The 19999-nt window shown below is 39.7% G+C and overlaps 1 protein-coding gene and 3 long non-coding RNA genes across 7 annotated transcripts in view; 2 read left to right on the forward strand and 2 right to left on the reverse strand.

Moving 5' to 3' along the window:
• Positions 1-618, forward strand: part of LOC145421197 (uncharacterized) — a 7051-nt gene extending 6433 nt beyond the window's left edge. The window contains exon 3 of the long non-coding RNA XR_013902500.1: positions 542-618. This is a non-coding gene — a long non-coding RNA (uncharacterized LOC145421197). The remainder of the gene's footprint in view (positions 1-541) is intronic.
• LOC145419295 (uncharacterized) overlaps positions 1-11186 on the reverse strand; it is a 24882-nt gene extending 13696 nt beyond the window's left edge. The window contains exon 1 of the long non-coding RNA XR_013902499.1: positions 11052-11186. This is a non-coding gene — a long non-coding RNA (uncharacterized LOC145419295). The remainder of the gene's footprint in view (positions 1-11051) is intronic.
• LOC145421198 (uncharacterized) lies at positions 7972-10425 on the reverse strand. The gene is made up of 2 exons (XR_013902501.1): positions 8773-10425; positions 7972-8619 (listed from the first exon to the last, which is right to left on the reverse strand). It is a non-coding gene; the product is annotated as an uncharacterized LOC145421198 (long non-coding RNA).
• cobll1b (cordon-bleu WH2 repeat protein-like 1b) overlaps positions 11100-19999 on the forward strand; it is a 25284-nt gene continuing 16384 nt past the window's right edge. For 2 of the 4 annotated variants that reach the window (XM_080291106.1, XM_080291108.1), the window contains exons 1-3: positions 11100-11230; positions 13165-13325; positions 13455-15239. In XM_080291106.1, coding sequence (XP_080147232.1) covers positions 15016-15239 — 224 coding nt within the window. In that variant the 5' untranslated portion in view covers positions 11100-11230; positions 13165-13325; positions 13455-15015. The remainder of the gene's footprint in view (positions 11231-13164; positions 13326-13454; positions 15240-19999) is intronic. The other 2 variants (XM_026145857.2, XM_080291107.1) reach the window with 2 other exon arrangements.

The raw sequence follows: 19999 nt of genomic DNA on the forward strand, positions 1-19999 counted from the left end.
GAAAATGTGTTAGTATATAAGGCCTTTAAAACAAATTAAAAATAAACAGCTGTCGGCAGAACTGTAGGACTGAACAACTTCAGATCCCGAGTGTGTGAGGACAGAGAAGGATCAGCTCTATTTCAGATTTGAGATAAACTTTATATTTCAGTGTTACACCCCGGCCTAGGCAACCGGCGTGCAACTTCCACAAAAATAATCCCAAGACGAGATTTAAAGCAAGATACGACATTTATTTACATCACCAAACACAAGGCGCCAAACTATTTACAACGGGGGGATCGCGACCATGACATACACAGGGCTTAAATACATAGAAGGAGCAATTAGGGAATGGACCACAGGAGGGATACACGGCTGGGGCAAATAAGACCTGACGAGACAAGGAAACGTAAACTGAACACTAAGATAACACAGAATTTCAAAGTAAAACAGGAAACACATAACAGTCACGCCAAAACAAAAAGCCTAAAACAATACACTGCCAACGCCGAACCGTAACATTCAGTTTGTGATGATTCTGTTCTGTTTGTGATTACAGGAGCCATCCTCAGATTCAGACCTCAGCACCACCCAGTGACAGCAGACAGATCATCCTATGTCTTCAATCTTTGTAGTGTTAAGATTCAATATTGAGGAAGGGTACAAGAGGTGATCGAAGAATAACCACACCGATCCGGCCGGGTGAAGTCAAACGATGATTTTAATGAATACACGCGTGGGAAGACACTCTGTACGCAGACAGCCAGTAGTCCTCGACTCAATCAAAGCATGAACAGATATTTTATAGCATCAGGGTTTGTTTACTGACGCCCCTTCATACGTCACAGACACATTTTATACATAGATCAAATCAAAACCACAACGACTTTTGACACAGTTTAAAAGAACAATTGTCTCCTATCTTCACAACAGGTGCTTCCTGTCACTGCCGGATGCTCGCAGCAGTTCTGCGACAAACTGCTCTTTGCAACATCAGCAAAACATGATTAAACTTTCACCTATAAATGATTCTCTAACTGAGTGTGTGTGTGTGTGCGTCTGTGTGCTAACCACAATTGCACCCTGTTTCACCTCGCGACTAGCTCCTGACCCCTCACCAGACAGAGAGACAGAAACCACTCTCGTATATGTAATAATCGAACTGAAACTATGGATATGACTTTTACTAAATAAATGTTTTAATCAAGAACCTCTACTAAACATAATAACTGTGTGCATAAGCATCTTAAGGCCTTCTTAAAGCTATCTGTTACATTGTTAAAGCAATGATCATACTGTTGCTTAAAATAACTTCCTGCTTGTGCAAACTCTCTGCAAGCCTGTTTCCTGTCAGCCTGTGACTTTTAGCCTTTCTGAAAGACACACACTGTTCTACCCCTGAATGCAATATCCATGCTGCAAATTATATTATTAATGCAATGACAATTATTTACCAATAGCAGTAAAATAATTTCCCTCCTCGACACTCCCCCTTTTGACCTCTGGAAAACCAGAGGTCACAATACATTGTGTCCTCACGCAGACCCTTCTCTGGTGGTCTCGAACCTCGAGATCTCCAGGATCCTCGCCCCTCCTGTGGTCTTCTGCAAAGGAAACAAAACACCTTTTCTTGCATCTCCCTAACTTATCCTATCTGAGACTCTTTAATCAAAAGCCTGATCCTAATTATCTTCTTAACTTATTGACTTGTATTTATGTATACTCTTCAACGTTACTCATCCCTTTAAAACTCTTTGAGCCCTGCTTTCACGTCCGGTTGCTCGCTCTATTTTCCCTTATCTGATCATCAACCTCCTGTGCACAAATTGTCGCTGCTGCAAGTTCCTCTACTCTAAAAGAAAACAACCACTTTAATCAATTAAGTTTAAGCATATAAGCAATTACTCCTGTATACATTTCATCATAGGTAAATGCTGCCTTGAAACAACTCCTATGTGTTAACTTCATTTTAACCTCACATTTCCTATGTTATAACCCATTTTGGTATAGCCTTTTTATTTCATTTTGCTCCTTTTAATGTAACAATACCTCCTAATTCTAGTTTATCAGACTTAACCAAAATATATGCTTTCCTTCCTCTTTGGTCCTTCTTTAAGTTCAGTTAAAAGCTAAATGAATTTAAGGCCTTTTGCCTGGAAGCAATACTGTCATGTGTGTTTCTTAACTCTGTGTCTGTAAGCGTGTGCAATCCTTCATGTACTCATATTACCCTCACAGTAGATTGGCTAATCATAGCGCTAGCCAAAGGCTCGTGACCCTCCAGAGACAAATTTGAGCCACAACTCCTTTAAAAGCACAAAATGCAATATGTATAAAAATCATTTCTCCGTATAAGCTCCCCCTTTATCCTAAAGATAAACCTATGTAATATCTGTATGTGTAAGCCTACATTATAACCACTTCTTCTAAAAATCAAAAAATCAAACCTGTTCTACTCCTTCAACCCTCACTAATTTTCCCTCTAAGATTTATTCACAGCTTTGAAAAACCGGCATTGTATCTTCTAAACAGGATTCAGTTCTGTCATGGTCCTGGGCCATGTTGGCCCAGTATTCTTGGTTCCTTGTATTTTCGCTCCTTATTTAGGCCAGGTTTTCTGAGGTGTCCTGTTGTGGTGTTCCCTAAGTGTTTTTTCCCTTTGTGGCTCTTACCCCCTTGTGCCCCTCTGTGTATTTATGAGCTCTCGTCTCTCTTTGTGTTTATTCCATGTTTCCCCCAGCCTGTTATGTCTGTGTTCTCCCCGTGCTTTCTCTCCTCCTGTCTGAACCTCTGTGTACTTCCTGTTTTACTTTGACAGTCTCTCGTCAGTATGCGTAATGTTGTGTTCACTCCTGCCCTGTCTCGTTATGTTTATCAGTATCCCCTGTGTTCTCTGGGTGTATTTAAGTTGTGTCTTCTGTTATGGTAATTGCTGGTTCGTCTGTGTTGTTTCCCCTCGATCTCCCTGCGTCTCGTTTCTGGTTTGTGTTATTAGCTTACCCAGTTTAGGTTTCCGGTTTCTTGTTTTTCCACCGTTGTAAATAAATATTCACCTGCACCAGAGCTGCCGCCTTTTGGGTCCTTTTCTACAACTCCACACGGCTTGCCTCGCAAACCGTGACAAGTTCACTTTTAATCCTTTAACCTTAACTTAAAAATAACAGTTTCAGTTTTACCATATCCAAATGATCAAAAACCCAAAAGGTCCTAAAATGATCCTAAATTATTAAACAATTAAATTATTAAACCCTAAACCCCCCTTTATCTTGATACATTTCATGTGTCAAGATACTATACAAAACTTAAAACTGCTCAGTTTTCCCCACTCATGATCCAATCTATGTCATAAAAATAAACATAAAACAGAACAGTGGCATTTGGCATTCTCCCAACAATATACTATAATCCCATAATCTAACCCCAGTCAACAAAACAAAACAGAAATTTTCTCTGGTAAAAACAAATTGTTTGTCCACATTAATTCATCCTTACTCACATACAGTCTCACATTCACTCACATGCAGTCACACCATATATTTGCTGATAGTGGAGCTTCCCGCACGATCAGATACTCCACCCTCAGCAAAATGAGCTCAGTCATTTTTATTTTCCATAGGGAAATATTTCTTTATGCTTTTGGACTGGATTGACTCGCATAAAATCCTTTTTACAGGGACTTACGACCTTGATCAGTCCCCACAGGTAGCTCTCTCCTCAGCCAATTGTAATCTGGAAAGCCCCCTTATATTTGCTCCTCCCAAGAGTTTTCAGCGCCGTTATTCACTGTTGCAGGCCTGCTTAAAACAGAAATGAAAAATAGAGCTGATTGTTAGCTCATAAAAACAAAACAAAATCACCTGACAGGTTTCCTCTAAGTGCACTGTTACAAAATAATGGGCCCAATTTTAGACATGTCCATGTTTCCTAAAACTCCCCCTATTAAAAACAAAAACACCAACCCAAACCTAACTGACAAAATCAACCCATCACCACAACAACCTCAACAACCTTAAACGCACAAAAGTTTTGCCACCACATAATTTCACCTCCTCAATACACCGAAAGTCTCATTAAAACCACACAATTTGCACACAAAAATCACCCCCTTATGCTCTATAATATACTTCAATTCAGCATAAATCCCCCTTACAACAACATATCACTAAACTATAAATTTCCTACCCCAATCTGCACTTCTCGTCTCTGCTATGCTTCCTCTTCCTGAAAGTCACAGTCACACACACACTCAGGAAGTTCTTTCGTCACCACACACTCCAGCTAATTTGCATACTGAATCATCTCTCAAGAAGCTGTAACAACAGAAACATATGTTTAAACATTCCCAACTCATTAAATCATTTTATTTCTTCCAACAGTGATCACTAGTGTTGATCACTCAGTACGAGAGCACTCCTAAGTCACTCTTTTTTTTAAAACTACTTTAATCCCTTTTTTTGTTTTCATAACTCCCTTTGTCATATGGCTTATTCTATTCCTCAATTACAAACTCAAATGTATTTTATTAAGCATTCACACCCTTGTATCATTCATACAAAATAGCAAGCTGTTCTTCATTGCATATGTTTGTGTTCTTAGCCAGGTTTAATCAGTGTCTATGCATTAAACTCCATGAGCTTGTCTTGTCTTTATAAGTTTAATGCATTTCCTGTTTGTGTGTGTGAATTTGCATATGGTGCTTTTACAGTGTGTCAGACTCCTTCATAATTTTGCCTTTAAACAGTCAATTTTCTCCTCCCCAACTTTACTAACCCAAATTCTGATTTCCTACCTTAAATAGCAGCATTCCTTGTCCTCAGCCAGAAGGTAGGGCTCCACTTGCCACTTTCCACCTCCACCCTAGCCCAGCGGTCTTACCCGTCAGGTCCGAGAGTATTCGTGACTGTGCCTGCCTTAGGTTGTCCCAGGGTTTCGAGGTGGGATCTTACCCGTCATGGGCTATCCAGCCTTCCATACTCGCCTGATACGGGGCCCAAGTGGGCAGGGGAGGGAACACACTGGCTCTGGGAATTAAAGGAATGTAAGCTGCTTCCTTCATTGCATCTTATGTTAAACTATCTCTATAATAAGCTATCTCAATTCTGACTCCTTCCTAGAATAATTTCACATATGGCACTTTGTGTATGTGTGTTTTCTATTCATTAATGTAATTGTCAGTTATTTTCTCTCCCGGTCAGGGAACCACATTATTTTCTCTCTTCATTTTATTTTCTTTTGTTTGTTTGTGACGTTCTACTTTAGTTCTACTAAACCTTGATGTAAAAAACAATACTCCCTTATTTCATGCACACACTCTGCATTTTGCCTACACACACACTTCTCTCTCAGACTTCCCCTGTTCACACATCACCTTATATGAGCATGCAAACTTCCTGTCACCCACACCATTTCCTGTTACACACACACCGCACGCAGCTGCTCAGAGCAGCTCAAACTGCTTTGCTGTTTCTCCAGGCTAATCAAACTTATTTTGTATTTACAATCTACAAACCCTCTGTAATTCTACTAACTTTTGACCTAAAATGTAGCATCATTCACACAATGATTTCATAATCCTCTCACACACACCTTTTAAATAAACTAAACTCTTATAACATCACTCATGCATCTCTTAAATTAAAAACACTTTCAAACTTTAAAACATCCTACTTTACATCACCAAAGAAATACCTCTCACACCTTTATTCATCATTCAAAACCTTCTAGTCACCGCATTCACACAAGAAATTGAAAAAATAAAACCCACCAGCAACTAATGCTGGAGAAAAGTTACTACTGAAAGTGATGTGTTAGTCTTAAGTATATACAGTGCACTCAACATATATATATATCTACATCCAAACTCAGTCAGTTACTATGCATCCCCTACGGCAACTCAAAACTTTATTTATAGTCCTTTACTAAACATAAATGGCATTTTAAACACACACTCAACACTGTTTGCAGCAGTATTTGTAAAACCAACTGTGGCTTAAACAGTTCACTGCTTACTCATTTGCATTTTCACTCACACACACCGTCTAAAAATAGCAGCAGCATTGCCTCAGACTCCTTTCACACAGAGATCTCTTATTACAAAGACGTCTTATATTTACAACTACTGTCAGATCTGTCAGCTTTAGCGCCTACACAATTTTAGACAAATTTAAAATAACCGCCCAGCGGATAAACTCCCTGAGTTTTTTGCGACCAATTAACCAGTATCAAGACTTTAACTGTTTCTGGCCTCATTTCTAAAATCCCTAACTCAATTTAAAAGCGTCAACCAACCCAAACTTTACCTGAAGCTCTATTTTTGGCATTTCACAGCCAAGGCTTACCTCGAAGTGTTAAGTTAAAGTTACACGCCCGAAGTCCAACTTCTCCTGTCCAAAAAAGCGCAGATACCGTTGCAAACGGTAAGGAGACTAACTCCTAGCTGTTTTGGAGGTTCCCAAGTTCTCCCCGGTTGCCAACCGTACTAACCCTATTCGCCGATAGGTCAGGGCCAAGCGTCCTCGGCCAGGAGGGAGCATTACCTCCGAGAACTGCGCTTCCTAGCAGACTCGAACTGCCGTTCTAGAATAATTTATAATACTTTGAAACAACAATCAACACCCGAAACAAGTGTATAACTGAGGCAGGTGCAACCTAGTGGCCAATTTGACCGCTCAGGTCCACTCTTATGACCAAATTTGGACTCTAACCAACACAATAACCAATTCCCTACCAACTACTTGAGACTCTAACTCAATTTCTTTGGGACTTCAACCCATTATTTAAACTTTTCTTATCAGACTCTTAACTACTTTCATTTCTTCTTAGCAGAACTCTAACTGCATCAACTCATGAGATTTTTCATCAAAATCAAAACAGACATCCACCAGTAATTTCAGTGAGTAGACTTAAATTTTATCATATCCAATTTGGCACACTTTGGAAATAATTCAACAGGTAGTGCCTTACCTTTTGGATAAGCCGGCTTATGCCCACTCACTTAGACCACTGGAATTCACGTCTGCCCGTCAGACCACCCAAGACCCCGGATTTCTCCGTCCAAACCTCCAACTCTCCTTCCCCAATAACCGGACGAAGCCCCCAAATGTTAAGATTCAATATTGAGGAAGGGTACAAGAGGTGATCGAAGAATAACCACACCGATCCGGCCGGGTGAAGTCAAACGATGATTTTAATGAATACACGCGTGGGAAGACACTCTGTACGCAGACAGCCAGTAGTCCTCGACTCAATCAAAGCATGAACAGATATTTTATAGCATCAGGGTTTGTTTACTGACGCCCCTTCATACGTCACAGACACATTTTATACATAGATCAAATCAAAACCACAACGACTTTTGACACAGTTTAAAAGAACAATTGTCTCCTATCTTCACAACAGGTGCTTCCTGTCACTGCCGGATGCTCGCAGCAGTTCTGCGACAAACTGCTCTTTGCAACATCAGCAAAACATGATTAAACTTTCACCTATAAATGATTCTCTAACTGAGTGTGTGTGTGTGTGCGTCTGTGTGCTAACCACAATTGCACCCTGTTTCACCTCGCGACTAGCTCCTGACCCCTCACCAGACAGAGAGACAGAAACCACTCTCGTATATGTAATAATCGAACTGAAACTATGGATATGACTTTTACTAAATAAATGTTTTAATCAAGAACCTCTACTAAACATAATAACTGTGTGCATAAGCATCTTAAGGCCTTCTTAAAGCTATCTGTTACATTGTTAAAGCAATGATCATACTGTTGCTTAAAATAACTTCCTGCTTGTGCAAACTCTCTGCAAGCCTGTTTCCTGTCAGCCTGTGACTTTTAGCCTTTCTGAAAGACACACTGTTCTACCCCTGAATGCAATATCCATGCTGCAAATTATATTATTAATGCAATGACAATTATTTACCAATAGCAGTAAAATAATTTCCCTCCTCGACAGTAGTAACTCCAAAATTAACTGAAGAAAACAGTACAAAGGTTAAAGTACCACATGTGCTGTCAGTGAAAGCTGCAGCTGTTTTATTGATAAATTTAAAGACAAAAAGTCAAAAGGATTAATCACCCCTGTAACTGTGTCACTATACATCAGCATTAACAGTACCTCAGTTTGGTGTTTCAGAAAACTGCTGATCTCAGACCTGCACAACTTCTGTTTTAAACACTGAATGTACTCAGCTACATGAAGAGCACATGATGTTTTCTCTGACATAATTAAATAAAACCTGATTAAAGTCAAAGGTTATTACTTGTATTTGAACTAAAAACTTGATCTGGAATTTTTTCCCTGTTTTTTGACAATAGTGTGTTATTTATCATAAAGTAATTCAGAGTCATTCATACCAGAGTAACCAGAGAGCACAACATATATTTAACTTTCTACAGGACTTAAAGATATGATATTATGTCAAAGTCCAGACCCTCTGAGGATTATCGGAGTACTTCTAACATTACACAAAGCAAAGGTCTCCATCAGTGTTCATGAAATGCTGGGTTTATCCTTCTTGTGAGGGAGCTGCTGGTGAAGATCACGAGCCCTGCTTGATCCCGGCGACGAGTTTCAGTCTTCCTGGTGTTTCTGAAATGATTCCTCTCACTGTGGGTCAACAGAACATCTGGCACAAGACAGCTGTAATGAAAGAAATTGAAGAAGTTTTGGAAAAAAAAAAAAAATCTTGGAAATGCCCTATATGCCGTATATGTGAGAAGCAGATTTTGTATTTACTTTTCTTTTGCCAATCAAGATAACTAGAAGTATAATTTTCACCATACAATTACTAACCTTGTCATCTCCTGCACTGTCTGTTTTGGGCTCTGGGCTTGTCCTTCCCAGCACTCATGAGACTGCTTTGATGCACTGTGGTATGAGGTGCTAACCTGTTGACAGTGTTGGGAAGGTTAATTTTAAAATGTATTCAGCCAAAGATTATAGAAGTAATGTATTCTGAATACTTTACAACTACATGAATGTACTATTGCTGTGTGATTTATTACTATTACTGAAGGCTACTCGCCATACCAATACCAACTAGATGTTAAAATCTTAATATAAATGAGTAACAGTAGGGTGGACATTAGGTAAGGCTGCACTTTTTGCAGCGATCTCGTGTAGAAAACTATTCAGCGCATATATAAAACAGGTCCGCGGCTCCGAACCGTAGTAAAGGGACCTCTGGCTAATATGTCAGGTCCGTGTCGGGCTCCTAGCTGAAAACTAGCTTTACTTTGTTGTCTGGGTCAAGTTTGCTAGCGAGAGACAGAGAGAGGCGTTGAAAGGCTGCTTATTGTTTCGGACCAAAACACGAACACGATGTACAGTCGAGTCTTAACAGCTTACTTACAGCTGGGCTCGTCAGACACTCTTTTTGGCTGCAGTGGTTATTATTATATTTACATGCTTCCAGCTCCCGTTTCTGCTCCGTAACAGCTCGTACTTTTCCTTTTTCTCCCTCCCTCGCTCACAGACACATAACGGGTATGGCAGTCCATTCTCCCTGCAGCACGGACTACACTGCCCATGAGGCTACATTGTTTAGGGCGATGCCTGTAACACTCTGCTATTGCCTTCATATTAAATCATTGTGTATAATAATTTTTAGAGGCTCTTATTGCGAGTTTTGTTTGGGTTTCCACCAGCGTGGAATTACCAAAAATAGAGAGACCATAGCCTAACATATGAAACAGGAAAATACCGCCATGTAATCCATTTATTTCAACAAACTAACTGTATTCTCAATATCACCTATTGAACAGTAACTGTAACGGATACATTTACTCATATTTTGTATTTTAAATACGTGCATCCAACACTGCCTGTTGATGAGATCTTGGGCCATTCAACACCGGCCTCCAACTCCTAAAGAGACACGGGTGTCCCTAAATTTAGCAAATATTAGCTTCAGGGTAGCTTGCTACGATGAATAGGCTAATACCAGCATTTTACCACAACTTCACCATACCTAGCTAAAAAAAACTAAACTAATGTCCAGTCCAGTGGGACAGCAAGGAAAGATGACAAAAAAATTATTACTTACTTGCGGTTTGGAGGGTCAAGCTGAAATTGAAGCAGGCATTGAAAGACGGGAAGAGAGAAAGATGGCAGCTTGGTCAGCACTAGTGGCCTCTATAATGTAGGCAAATACATGCGGGCCGGAATCCCCCCCAGCGCGCACCCGGACGCCAAACCAGTGCCAGCAGAGTGACACTGAAAAATGGATTGAAACCGAAAAAAAAATTGTAAGCGAAAACAGTTTCAATTAATTGTTTTTCACTATCAATTTTTTTTGGTTTCGATACAAGATTTTTCAATACATTTATTTCAGTTACAATATTTTTTTTCAGTTTCGTTTCAAGGTTTCCATGATTCCATAGGCTATGGGCTGTAAATAAAATAGACGTGACAGTTCAGATATTCCATCCATTCACTTCCGCTTATCCTTTTCACGGTCGCGGGGGATGCTGGAGCCTATCCCAGCTGTCATAGGGCGAGAGGCAGGGTACACTCTGGACAGGTCGCCAGTCTGTCGCAGGGCCAACACACAGGGACATACAACCATTCACACCTATGGGCAATTTGGATTAACCAATTAACCCAGAGGTTCCCAAACTTTTTTTGCTAGGCCCCCCTTTGTTTTACAAGAAAAATGATCGAGCCCACCCCCCGCGCGCACGCACGCACGCACACACACATCCTCCAACCACACACATCCATATTTTTCTCCATAGTGGTTTATTTCACACCTCAAACATTTAGTAAACAATTAAGCTAATACAAGTAATCTGCAATAAATGACAGGTAGTAAGAAAATAAACGACTAACTCTTTTACACTATGTTCACACCTACACGAGTATTTTTGAAAACGCAGCTGTTTCGTCCACACCTAAATGGCGTTTCGAATCACCGAAAACGGAGATTTTTTCAAAACTCCTTTTTTGCATTTATGTGTGTGTGTGTGTCAGGCAATGTCAAAGGTATGTGCCTTTCACGTCAAGCTGTGCGCCACGTTATTGTTTACACAAGATGAATTTGTAGTGAAGTAGATTCTGGGGTAGGATCTCACCTGATGTCCAGGAATGCACCACTAACATCCACACCTTCCCAGTTGACAATTAGCGGGCTTATAAGAAACAGCTGCGCTTCACTACCAGAAGGAGGCATCTAAGGTGGCTGAGAGCATTAGGAAGCTAAGCACTGTAGATCTCTTCAGGAAAGCTTCTCAGTTTAGCCCTTTAGAGAGTGGTAAGTAGGACTCTTGCGTTTATCATAATGTGGCATATAGTAGGGTGGACCATGACAACTGTTTCCTAGTGATGGGTAGATGAGGCCTCGTGAAGCGTTTCAGCACATTCCCCAAACTGTGTCGACACAGTTTTGCTCCATACTGACACCTGCTGGACCTTAAATATCATTGCAGGCAACTTACTTGAGACTCACAACAGGCACTGATTCAATGACCTAGTCATACTTGTATACACTGTAAGGTATTGTACTTTTCATGGAATCATTTTATATCTTCTATATTACAAATATTGTAGACATCTTTAAAATATATTATGAATGACAATAAGTGAAAATTAAAATGAAAGTATTGTGAATGTAATATTACCCATTTGACTCAGAGTTATTATAAATTTCTATTCAGAAAAATAGGTTTATCCAATGTTTTTGCATTCAGTCTATTGTCAGGAAAATGTCAGGAGTAGTTAGTCATTACAACAAGTGTTTGTGAACTAAAAATCAAGAATGTGGGATACTCTTTGTCCATGATTTCAACAGCCCGGTACGTGCAACTGACACAGGGAAAACCAGTTATGCAGGGGAGACCTAACTTGACTCAGCACCTTCTTGCTGTGCGGCCCCAGTTAAGATATTGATTCGGGGTTTTTTCATAGTGCATGTTTGAAGAATATCTACTCTTTTTCTTAAAATTTTTATTTAGTTGGGCTACATACTAAAGTTGTAGGATAAAGTATTAGTCCTATATTGCTAATATCGATTTGTTATCAGTGATTTGGTTTAAAATTGGGGGCTGTGTGGGTTAAACTTTTCAAACCATCGGCGTAACTTTGTGCTGAACATTTGGGGGGGCAGGGGGTCAAAATCTCTGTCTAAATAAATCTGGGTAAATTCCCAGATGCTTAAACATGCAACTATTTTGCTGGTAATAACTGAAATGAGTAAAGAAAATTAACAGCCTATTTATACAAGATAATTCATAATTTTATTGGGGAGATCATAACCTCCCTGGAAATTACGCCCCTGATTCAGACACTTCCCCTAAAGATGTTTGTATTGCAGATCTGTTGGCTCACGTTTACATCGTTTAACACATTTGCTAAACAATGCATCAAAGCAAAGAAATAAAATATGCAAATATTTGTGCAACAGGGCAGTGGTTTGGGGGATGAGAGTTCACACTGTACAAACTGTCACACAGAATGAGAATTTAACTTCTAAATATTTAGTTTTGGTCAACCCTCACCTATTATACTGCACACCTGGAGATGACTACAATGAGGTTAGTGATTCATATAATTTCATTACATTCAAATAATATATTCTTCCAGCTTAAATGTTAAATGCTTTCACGAAAAAACTGCCAGACTGCAATACAGTGTGGATAAGACCAAATAGGACACTCCCATCTCTAACTGACAACAATCTAATAATGGCATGAACAGTGAGGCAAACAGGAAGTCATCTAAGATGAAATGAGTAAATGCTGCCATGCCCATTTGCTTTTGTAATATATTGTGAACCACAATCTGCACTCTAGTTGTTGCCCATCGTGTTTTTCTATACAGAGCTTCCGATGCGTTTACTGTCATAAAAACTGATATCGATAATGTGTATGTAGCTATGAAGACTGCTGCACTGCCAAGGTTGAAAAATCATGTGCACATATGAACAATAAATTTAGATTAAAATACCAAGAAAGGGTCTCTTAAATGTAACACTGACTTCTCAGCATCTCCCCTCCATCCCCCAGGCCTTCCAAAGCTGTTACTGTCATAAAAGCTGATATAAGGAATGTTTACTGTACAGACAGATTATGTAATCTTTTGGTTTAAACTACAGAAGGAGAAAGACTTTTAGGAAGACAGCAAAAGGAGAGAGAGCAAAAAGAAACTTACTTCATTTCTAACAAAAATAATGTGTTTGTTTTATTTTAGCCATGATGTAATTGGTGCAAGCAGACCCTTTGTACAGCTGTAAAATAAATCACTTGACCTGCTGTCAGGCCAAACAGACTGGCTCAGGCTTAGCTGTCCCACTCTCATCTCCCCATGCACTCCTGACACTGAGCCAGCCCCACTAATATCTGAAGAAGCAGGTGAGTTCTTCTATGAGTCTAACTACAGGAGACCGCTTGGAAAGTTGTTTTTTTTTTTTGTTTGGTTTTTTTTTTTGGACAAAAAGTCACTGTGATTTCAACTCACCATTAGTTTTCCATCCTCAACAGGTGCAGACTTCACTTCGAAAATTACTTGAAAAAGCAGAACTTTTTTCTTTTTCTTTTAAAAATGATTTAAAATAAGCCTTTCTGTCCGATTATGATGCTTCACGCTTCTTCTGGCACAGATTCCTGTTGGAAAATCCTGAGAGAGAGAAAGAGACTGTGTCTGCCCCAGCGTGCCGGAGGGAGTACTGTACTGAAGTGGTTACGGGAATCTTCTCAAGTAGCTAATAAGGACAGAGATGCTAGAAATTATCATGGTGGGAATTACTGTGGGTATCAAGTAGGTCGATCAGTAAGACATAAATAATTAATGCGTGGTATATCTTTTTCTATTTTGTTATTTCTCTTGTTGCTTTCATTCCTAACAACATGGGCTTTTTTAGTGCTGTTGTTTGTTATTCGTGTGTTTAATGGATGCAGTGCCCTGTGATCTCTTTTCTAAGTGTATATCAAGAATCTTGGATTCTTGATTCTTGATGGACATTTGCATTATGTGTAATGTTTTTTGTTGAGTTTGTGTGCATGGAGCTTCTACTGATGAAGCTCCAGATGAAGCTCCATGCTTCATCAGTCAGAAAAAAATAATATTTAAATGATTACATATGCTGGGGAGTGATATTCTAAAGGTTTTAGACACTTTGCACCCAAATGCTCCAGGAAGACTGGAGAAAGGAAGACAAGCAACGTCTATGAAATATTGTTTTGTTTTGTTTGTTTGTTTTTAGGAGCCCTGGAAAATGCATAGATTTAAATACAATACTCTCATTTATTTTTCAGGTGTGATTTAATATTATTTGCAGTCAAGATCTTTCAGAAACTGAACACGCCATATATTTTCCAAGATACGCTTTACAGTGTTTATGTATTTATTTATTTTTTTAAGACTTAACAGACTGGAACTTTTAACTTTATTATATGCATGGATGGGGGATTGTTGGCTTCCACATTTACCCTCATGATGTCGCTGCAGACAAATAAAGCGTTTATTAAAAGGAAGTAAAAAAACAACTAGGCTTCTTGAGTCTTTTGACGGGCTACGCTTGTGGATTTTATTACGGGATGGTCGTGCTGGGTTGTTTTTTCACGTGTTCATGCCAAGTTGTAAGTTGAATGCGCTGCCGTTATATTCTGAAAGCCACATTAGTACTAGGGAGCAAATGAGAGAAACGCCCCGTTTTTGCGCTTCAGTGTTGCGATGCAGCGTCATGTACACAGAAAAGTTGGCAGAGTTGTGCAGTGTGTCAATAGACACACATATATGACTGCATGTGGTTCATAGGGAGGGACGGAGGAGGATAAACTACTCTAGGATGGTCCGCAGAAAAATGAACGACCGCACTGCAAAACGGGGTCATGGATCTCTTATCGAGACAGTAGGACTCCACAACTAAGGTTAACTTTTTTTTTTTAATTTTTTTTTTTTCGAACACCGATGGAAGTTGGAAGCTGCTTAGAAAACCAGCTGCATTCATGGTAAGGCGTGATTAGTAATCAGTTTAAATCATAATGCCATTTTCTGTATACAAAGAAAGGAGGAAAACGACTGGATGCGAATGATAATTTGATGACCTCATGTGGGATTCGCCCATATTTCAGTATTTGCCCGATTGCATCACTTGAAAGCAGCAGGTTTGACAAACTGGTACAACGTTTAGTATGCTTGCTCCCACTAAAAATGAATTGTGCTTTTTGTTTGTGTTTGACTAGTCCGGGAGAGTTTGTCAAACCAATGAATTTAGTAATGGATGATCATGGATCCCAGTCTCATCCACGGAGCTCTGATTTGAGGTATGTAGAGCAGTCATTTGGATTGCCAGCTGTAATAACTTTTATCTGTCAGCCAACACAGAAATCATTAGGATCTAACGTGTTCCAGCAGAAGTGTTATGCCCATTAATCATGTTTTATTGTTTTTTTGTTTTTTTTTAACTGAACAATCTCCGTGGTGCTGATCTGCAAAAAAACCTAATAATAATAATAATAAAAATAATGAATAAAGAAAACAGAAGTAGGAAAGACTGAAATAATGACATGGAATTGTGTATCAGTTTTCCCATTGTGGAGAAATATAATATCACAGTGATACCCTTCCACCTAACGCTAGCAAATGGGGTTCTGACAACAACTGGCTGCTCATGGCCAGCTGTTTTTTAACAACCAGTAAATTAATGCATCTGCATAAGAAACTTTCAGCTAACATTCCTATCACTCAGTACATCTTAGCAGAGTCAGTTGTTGTAGATGTTTCAACCTTTGAACTCTCTTCATTTCCTGCTCTCTGAGTTTTACTGAGAAATTGCCTTGACCATATGCAGAGGTCATGGGAACTATTTTGCAGGCAAAACATTCTGCCCCCTGTCTCTGTGATGAGCCTGGTGGCATTTTTTTTTTGTGGTTTTTTTTTTTTTTTTTTTTTTCCTGTGTGTGTGTGTTGGGGTTGAAACTGATATTCTGTAATGCAAACACTGATTTGTTACGTTTGAATTGCAGTTAAAAAATGCTGTGCATATATGACAGGATGGAATTTCCCATCAGCTTTTGGTTCATAGCCTTGGAGATGATGTCAGCTGCTTGTATTCCAGTGGTTGGAATCATTAAAAGGGTAGAGTGAGTTTCCAGAGCTTTTTTTTATAGCCGCTCCTCACTCTTTTGGCATTCAGAGGCGATCTGCCGAGATTTTCAGATTGAAATTAGAGGTGAGATGGAGAATTTGAGCATATGACAGTTTCCAATTCAGTCTTCCACGATAGCTATACAAAGTTTCCAGTCCTGCCCTGCATACTGTGATTTCCTCATTTGTTAAAATAGCATTCCGGCACATTATAGTTCACTGAAAAAAAGCAAAAAAAAACACAGCTCTTTCAGTCTGACTTTTATTCATATTTCATAAGTATTGTGTCATCTGAGAGCACAGCCACACTCCCTGGCAACGGGGAGTAGCAGACTACCTAAATCTCTCTGTGGTTTGAGTATTATTTGGAAAAGTAAACCACACTCCTCCATAAGCTGCTGGGGTGTAGATGAAGACATGTGTTCCCTGTCTTATTTCTGGCTTATTAGAATTGGGGTGACTTAACCCACTGCTTCTTGCTTTTTGAAACGCAGTCATACATGAAGATTTATGTGTGACTGCACTGACCTCAAAACCTATGTGTCATTTGTTTTCAAGCAGAGATGTTGCTAGCACATACACATATGTTATTTTGACAATAGGTAGTGTTTCTTTCCTCCTTCAGTTCTTAGTGTCTTCTTTTAGCATTTCAGTAACACAGTTTTGAAAACCATTTCTAACTGTAATCATCACTATTATGTCCAGTAAGAAGGCTTTTTAATTCCTACCTACTCCAGCAGTGGACTGCTTGGAGCTGGCCCCACTAATTGGACACACCTTAAACCATGATCTCACATGGCTGGCTTCCCTCGGGGGTAAAATGTGGAATTAGTTAAGGTATTGGGAATCGCCACAGCTGTTTCCCTGACGTGCAGGCAGTCATAGGGCACAGCTGCTCACACGAGTTACAGATGAAAACTATGACAAGACTGACAGATCAAACTGAGACCCTTGAAGAATGCAGGCATGTGGAATTTGAAACACAGTGACCAAAGTAAAGGTACAGAAAACACAGGGCCTCAAATAGGCTAGAGTCTTTCCCCTTTCTTTGTTGAAATTATACCTAGAGACAACAAGTCTGTCGTCTTTTAGAAAAATCTATAATTTGGCCTACAGCATGGTGCCATCAGAAGTCCCACTCAGATTCTGTGTGCTCAAACGGCAAGGCAAAGGGTGTGATTTAAAGATGTCCACCCACTAGATGCAATGAAGCAAGAGGAAAATGAGAAAACGACAAGCTGTTACGGGTAATGAGTTAGTGTGTGTTTGAATACTGGGTGTTTTATCTCATGGATGCTTTCAGACTGAAGAGGCTAAACCAGTCAAAATGGCTATCATCCAGAAAATGGGGAAGAATGGCTCGTCTTTGTTACCAGACTGAATCCAACGCACTGACCGTAAATACCAGCAAAACTTCTTAATAAACAGACAAGAATATTAGTTCAAATTTTTTCTTCTTCTCTTTAAAAAAAAAAAAAAAACCCAAATATTTTTCTAGTTTTAAAACGCTGAGGTTCACACCAACCTGTTTAAGTGAGTTTAGTGCACAGATCTTGCCTGCATGTAGCCCCTCTTTGTTTCTGTTATGCACTTTTCCAGGGCATAACAGTTGGATGCCTCCCACTCTCAGCCTGTGTAACATTCAGGGTGACCTCGCATGAATCAGGCCTTTGTGTGGCCTCAATAGAAACTTTTATATATCTCCAACAACATTCAGACATTTTATGTCACAAAGAACAATTTCCCTTCATTTGCATGACCTTCATTATCAGTGTTTGTGTTGTTTAGATGAGATATAGAAAAAGGCCAGCAAATCACAACAGGCGTGAGTTAAGTTTACTGCAGATCTGTTTAACAAGACATTCTCCCAGTGACAAGCTTAAACTGGCATCAGGACAATAAAAGGCAGGTGTAATATGAAGTTGTACACCATGATATATTTCTCTAGAGGGCACTATCACTGTGCATACAGTATGTTTGTCATGCATATGCGCGTTGAAGCACTACACAGTTCCTATGTTGAATTTTACTAGTTGTCAGACTGCTAATGAATTGATATTCTTGTGAGCCTTATCATCTGCTAACATACAGTGTAGCAACTTAATGAACCGCAGGGTGACACAAACAGGCACGTAAGCAGTTTCAGCGAGGGCATTCACACTGAAACTGAGCAGGAAGTTGAAATACTTTGGAGTGTGGATCAGGCAGTGTGGCTGTTCCAGCTGTGGTGCTTTTTGTGGCATGGTTTTGTAAAAACTGCAGTTAGACATAGTGTATTACTCCATGCTGTAAAGAGTCTCAGTTCATGTGATCAGCAAAAAATCAAATGCATGCCGTGCTTTTGAAAGATCCCCCCACTGAAAACAACGCTGCATTGTTTCAGAAAAGAGGACACCGTGTGATAGCTGAAATTATGACTCGAGGGGGATGTTTGCTCTCTCGCTAAGTAACTTTATTTAAAGTGTCCCTTTAAAAAACAAAAATAATAAATCTGTGTTTAGTGAAATCTACAGAGACTGAAGTAATAATTACTGGGCCTTATCTTTTCTGTGCAGTTTCCAGAGTGGGGCTATTATGTGTATCTTGAAAAGAATTCCTGGCAGCCCAGTCGACTTCTTTCATGTTCACCTTTCTGACAGATTTATTAAATTGAAATATATTCATTTAAACACAGACAGCCTGAAAAAAAAGCTCTGCGTTCTTTCTTTTATGGTTGGCACACATATTTTTCTTTACATAGCCGTGGCTTTGTTATGGTGCAATGTTTGGTGTGAAAATATTTGAGCTGCTTAGTGATAAAGTGAGGGTAATGTACCATAGCAGGTCCAGTTCACCGCTGGAATTATGTCGAGAAATCGCACTGAATGGACCCAGATGTCATTATCTAACTGACCCGCAAGCTTACTCTGGCTCTGCAGTAGCATTAGGCACAGGGTGAACATGCAAACTGCCTAAGGCAGATTGTGACAAGCGGATATTATACACTACAGCAAAATGCTAATAATGTCACAAGATCGGTCTTTAGATATTTTTAGAAGTTTGCAAATTTATGTTAATGACACTGGAGAATTTGAGTTAGATCAGGTGATATAAAAAAGCGCTGTGGGAACAAGTTTTTGTTTTGCTTGCAGTAATAAACGATACACATAGGAGGTGGCGAGTTCTCATAGGGTCCATGTGCTCTTTTTCCTCCTAATTTCTTTCCATCCCACGTTGCTTAGGAAGTAATGGCCTTTCCAGACCCTCCTTAAAAAGCTTGTGTTTACAGTGAGTGACCTCTTACCAAATTACCAGCTGCGGCTCTGGCCCTGTGTTTTGTCTTTCTTCGGGAACCGCCGTCTCTCCAGCTATGCGCCTCTATAACTTTTTTTGCGATAAAAAAATTGTTATACAAGTGATAAAAATATATTTTGAGCAAGGAGGTAAGTGTAGGTGTGGTCTTTTGAATGGGTGAATGCAGTTGTCATGATTTCTCTGTGAAGGGGGAATAGGGGAGATGAAGCGGATGAAGATAAGGGATTCTGTTTAATGTGGGCTGAAAAATGGGGTGGTGCAGGAAGGTGAAGCTCAAAGTCACAAATTGCAGGTAACAGATGGGGGTTGGCTATATTAGGATTGCAGTGCTCAGGAATAAATCAGACCGTCTTTAACAAATTGGCTGAAAATCCAGCATGGGGGAGCTGCCACCCCACTAAGGAGGGATTTTTCCTTCACGGCGAGGACGCTGAATGTGGTGGCTAGGTCACCTAGCCGCCATCTGCAGAGGTGGCCCACTGTGTTTGCCTTCTCTAGTAATGAAATATTTTAGTGGCAGTCAACAGACAGCTTGACTGTGGGGGAGCCCCAACATCTATTAGGCTGTCCTTGAGTGACTGGGAGACAAAACATAGAGTAAAGAAGGCAGAAATGAGGGTGGGAAATCTTGAAAATGGGACAA

The sequence above is a fragment of the Astatotilapia calliptera genome, chromosome 16, assembly GCF_964374335.1.
Source record: "Astatotilapia calliptera chromosome 16, fAstCal68.1, whole genome shotgun sequence".
Classification (NCBI taxonomy): Eukaryota; Metazoa; Chordata; class Actinopteri; order Cichliformes; family Cichlidae; genus Astatotilapia; species Astatotilapia calliptera.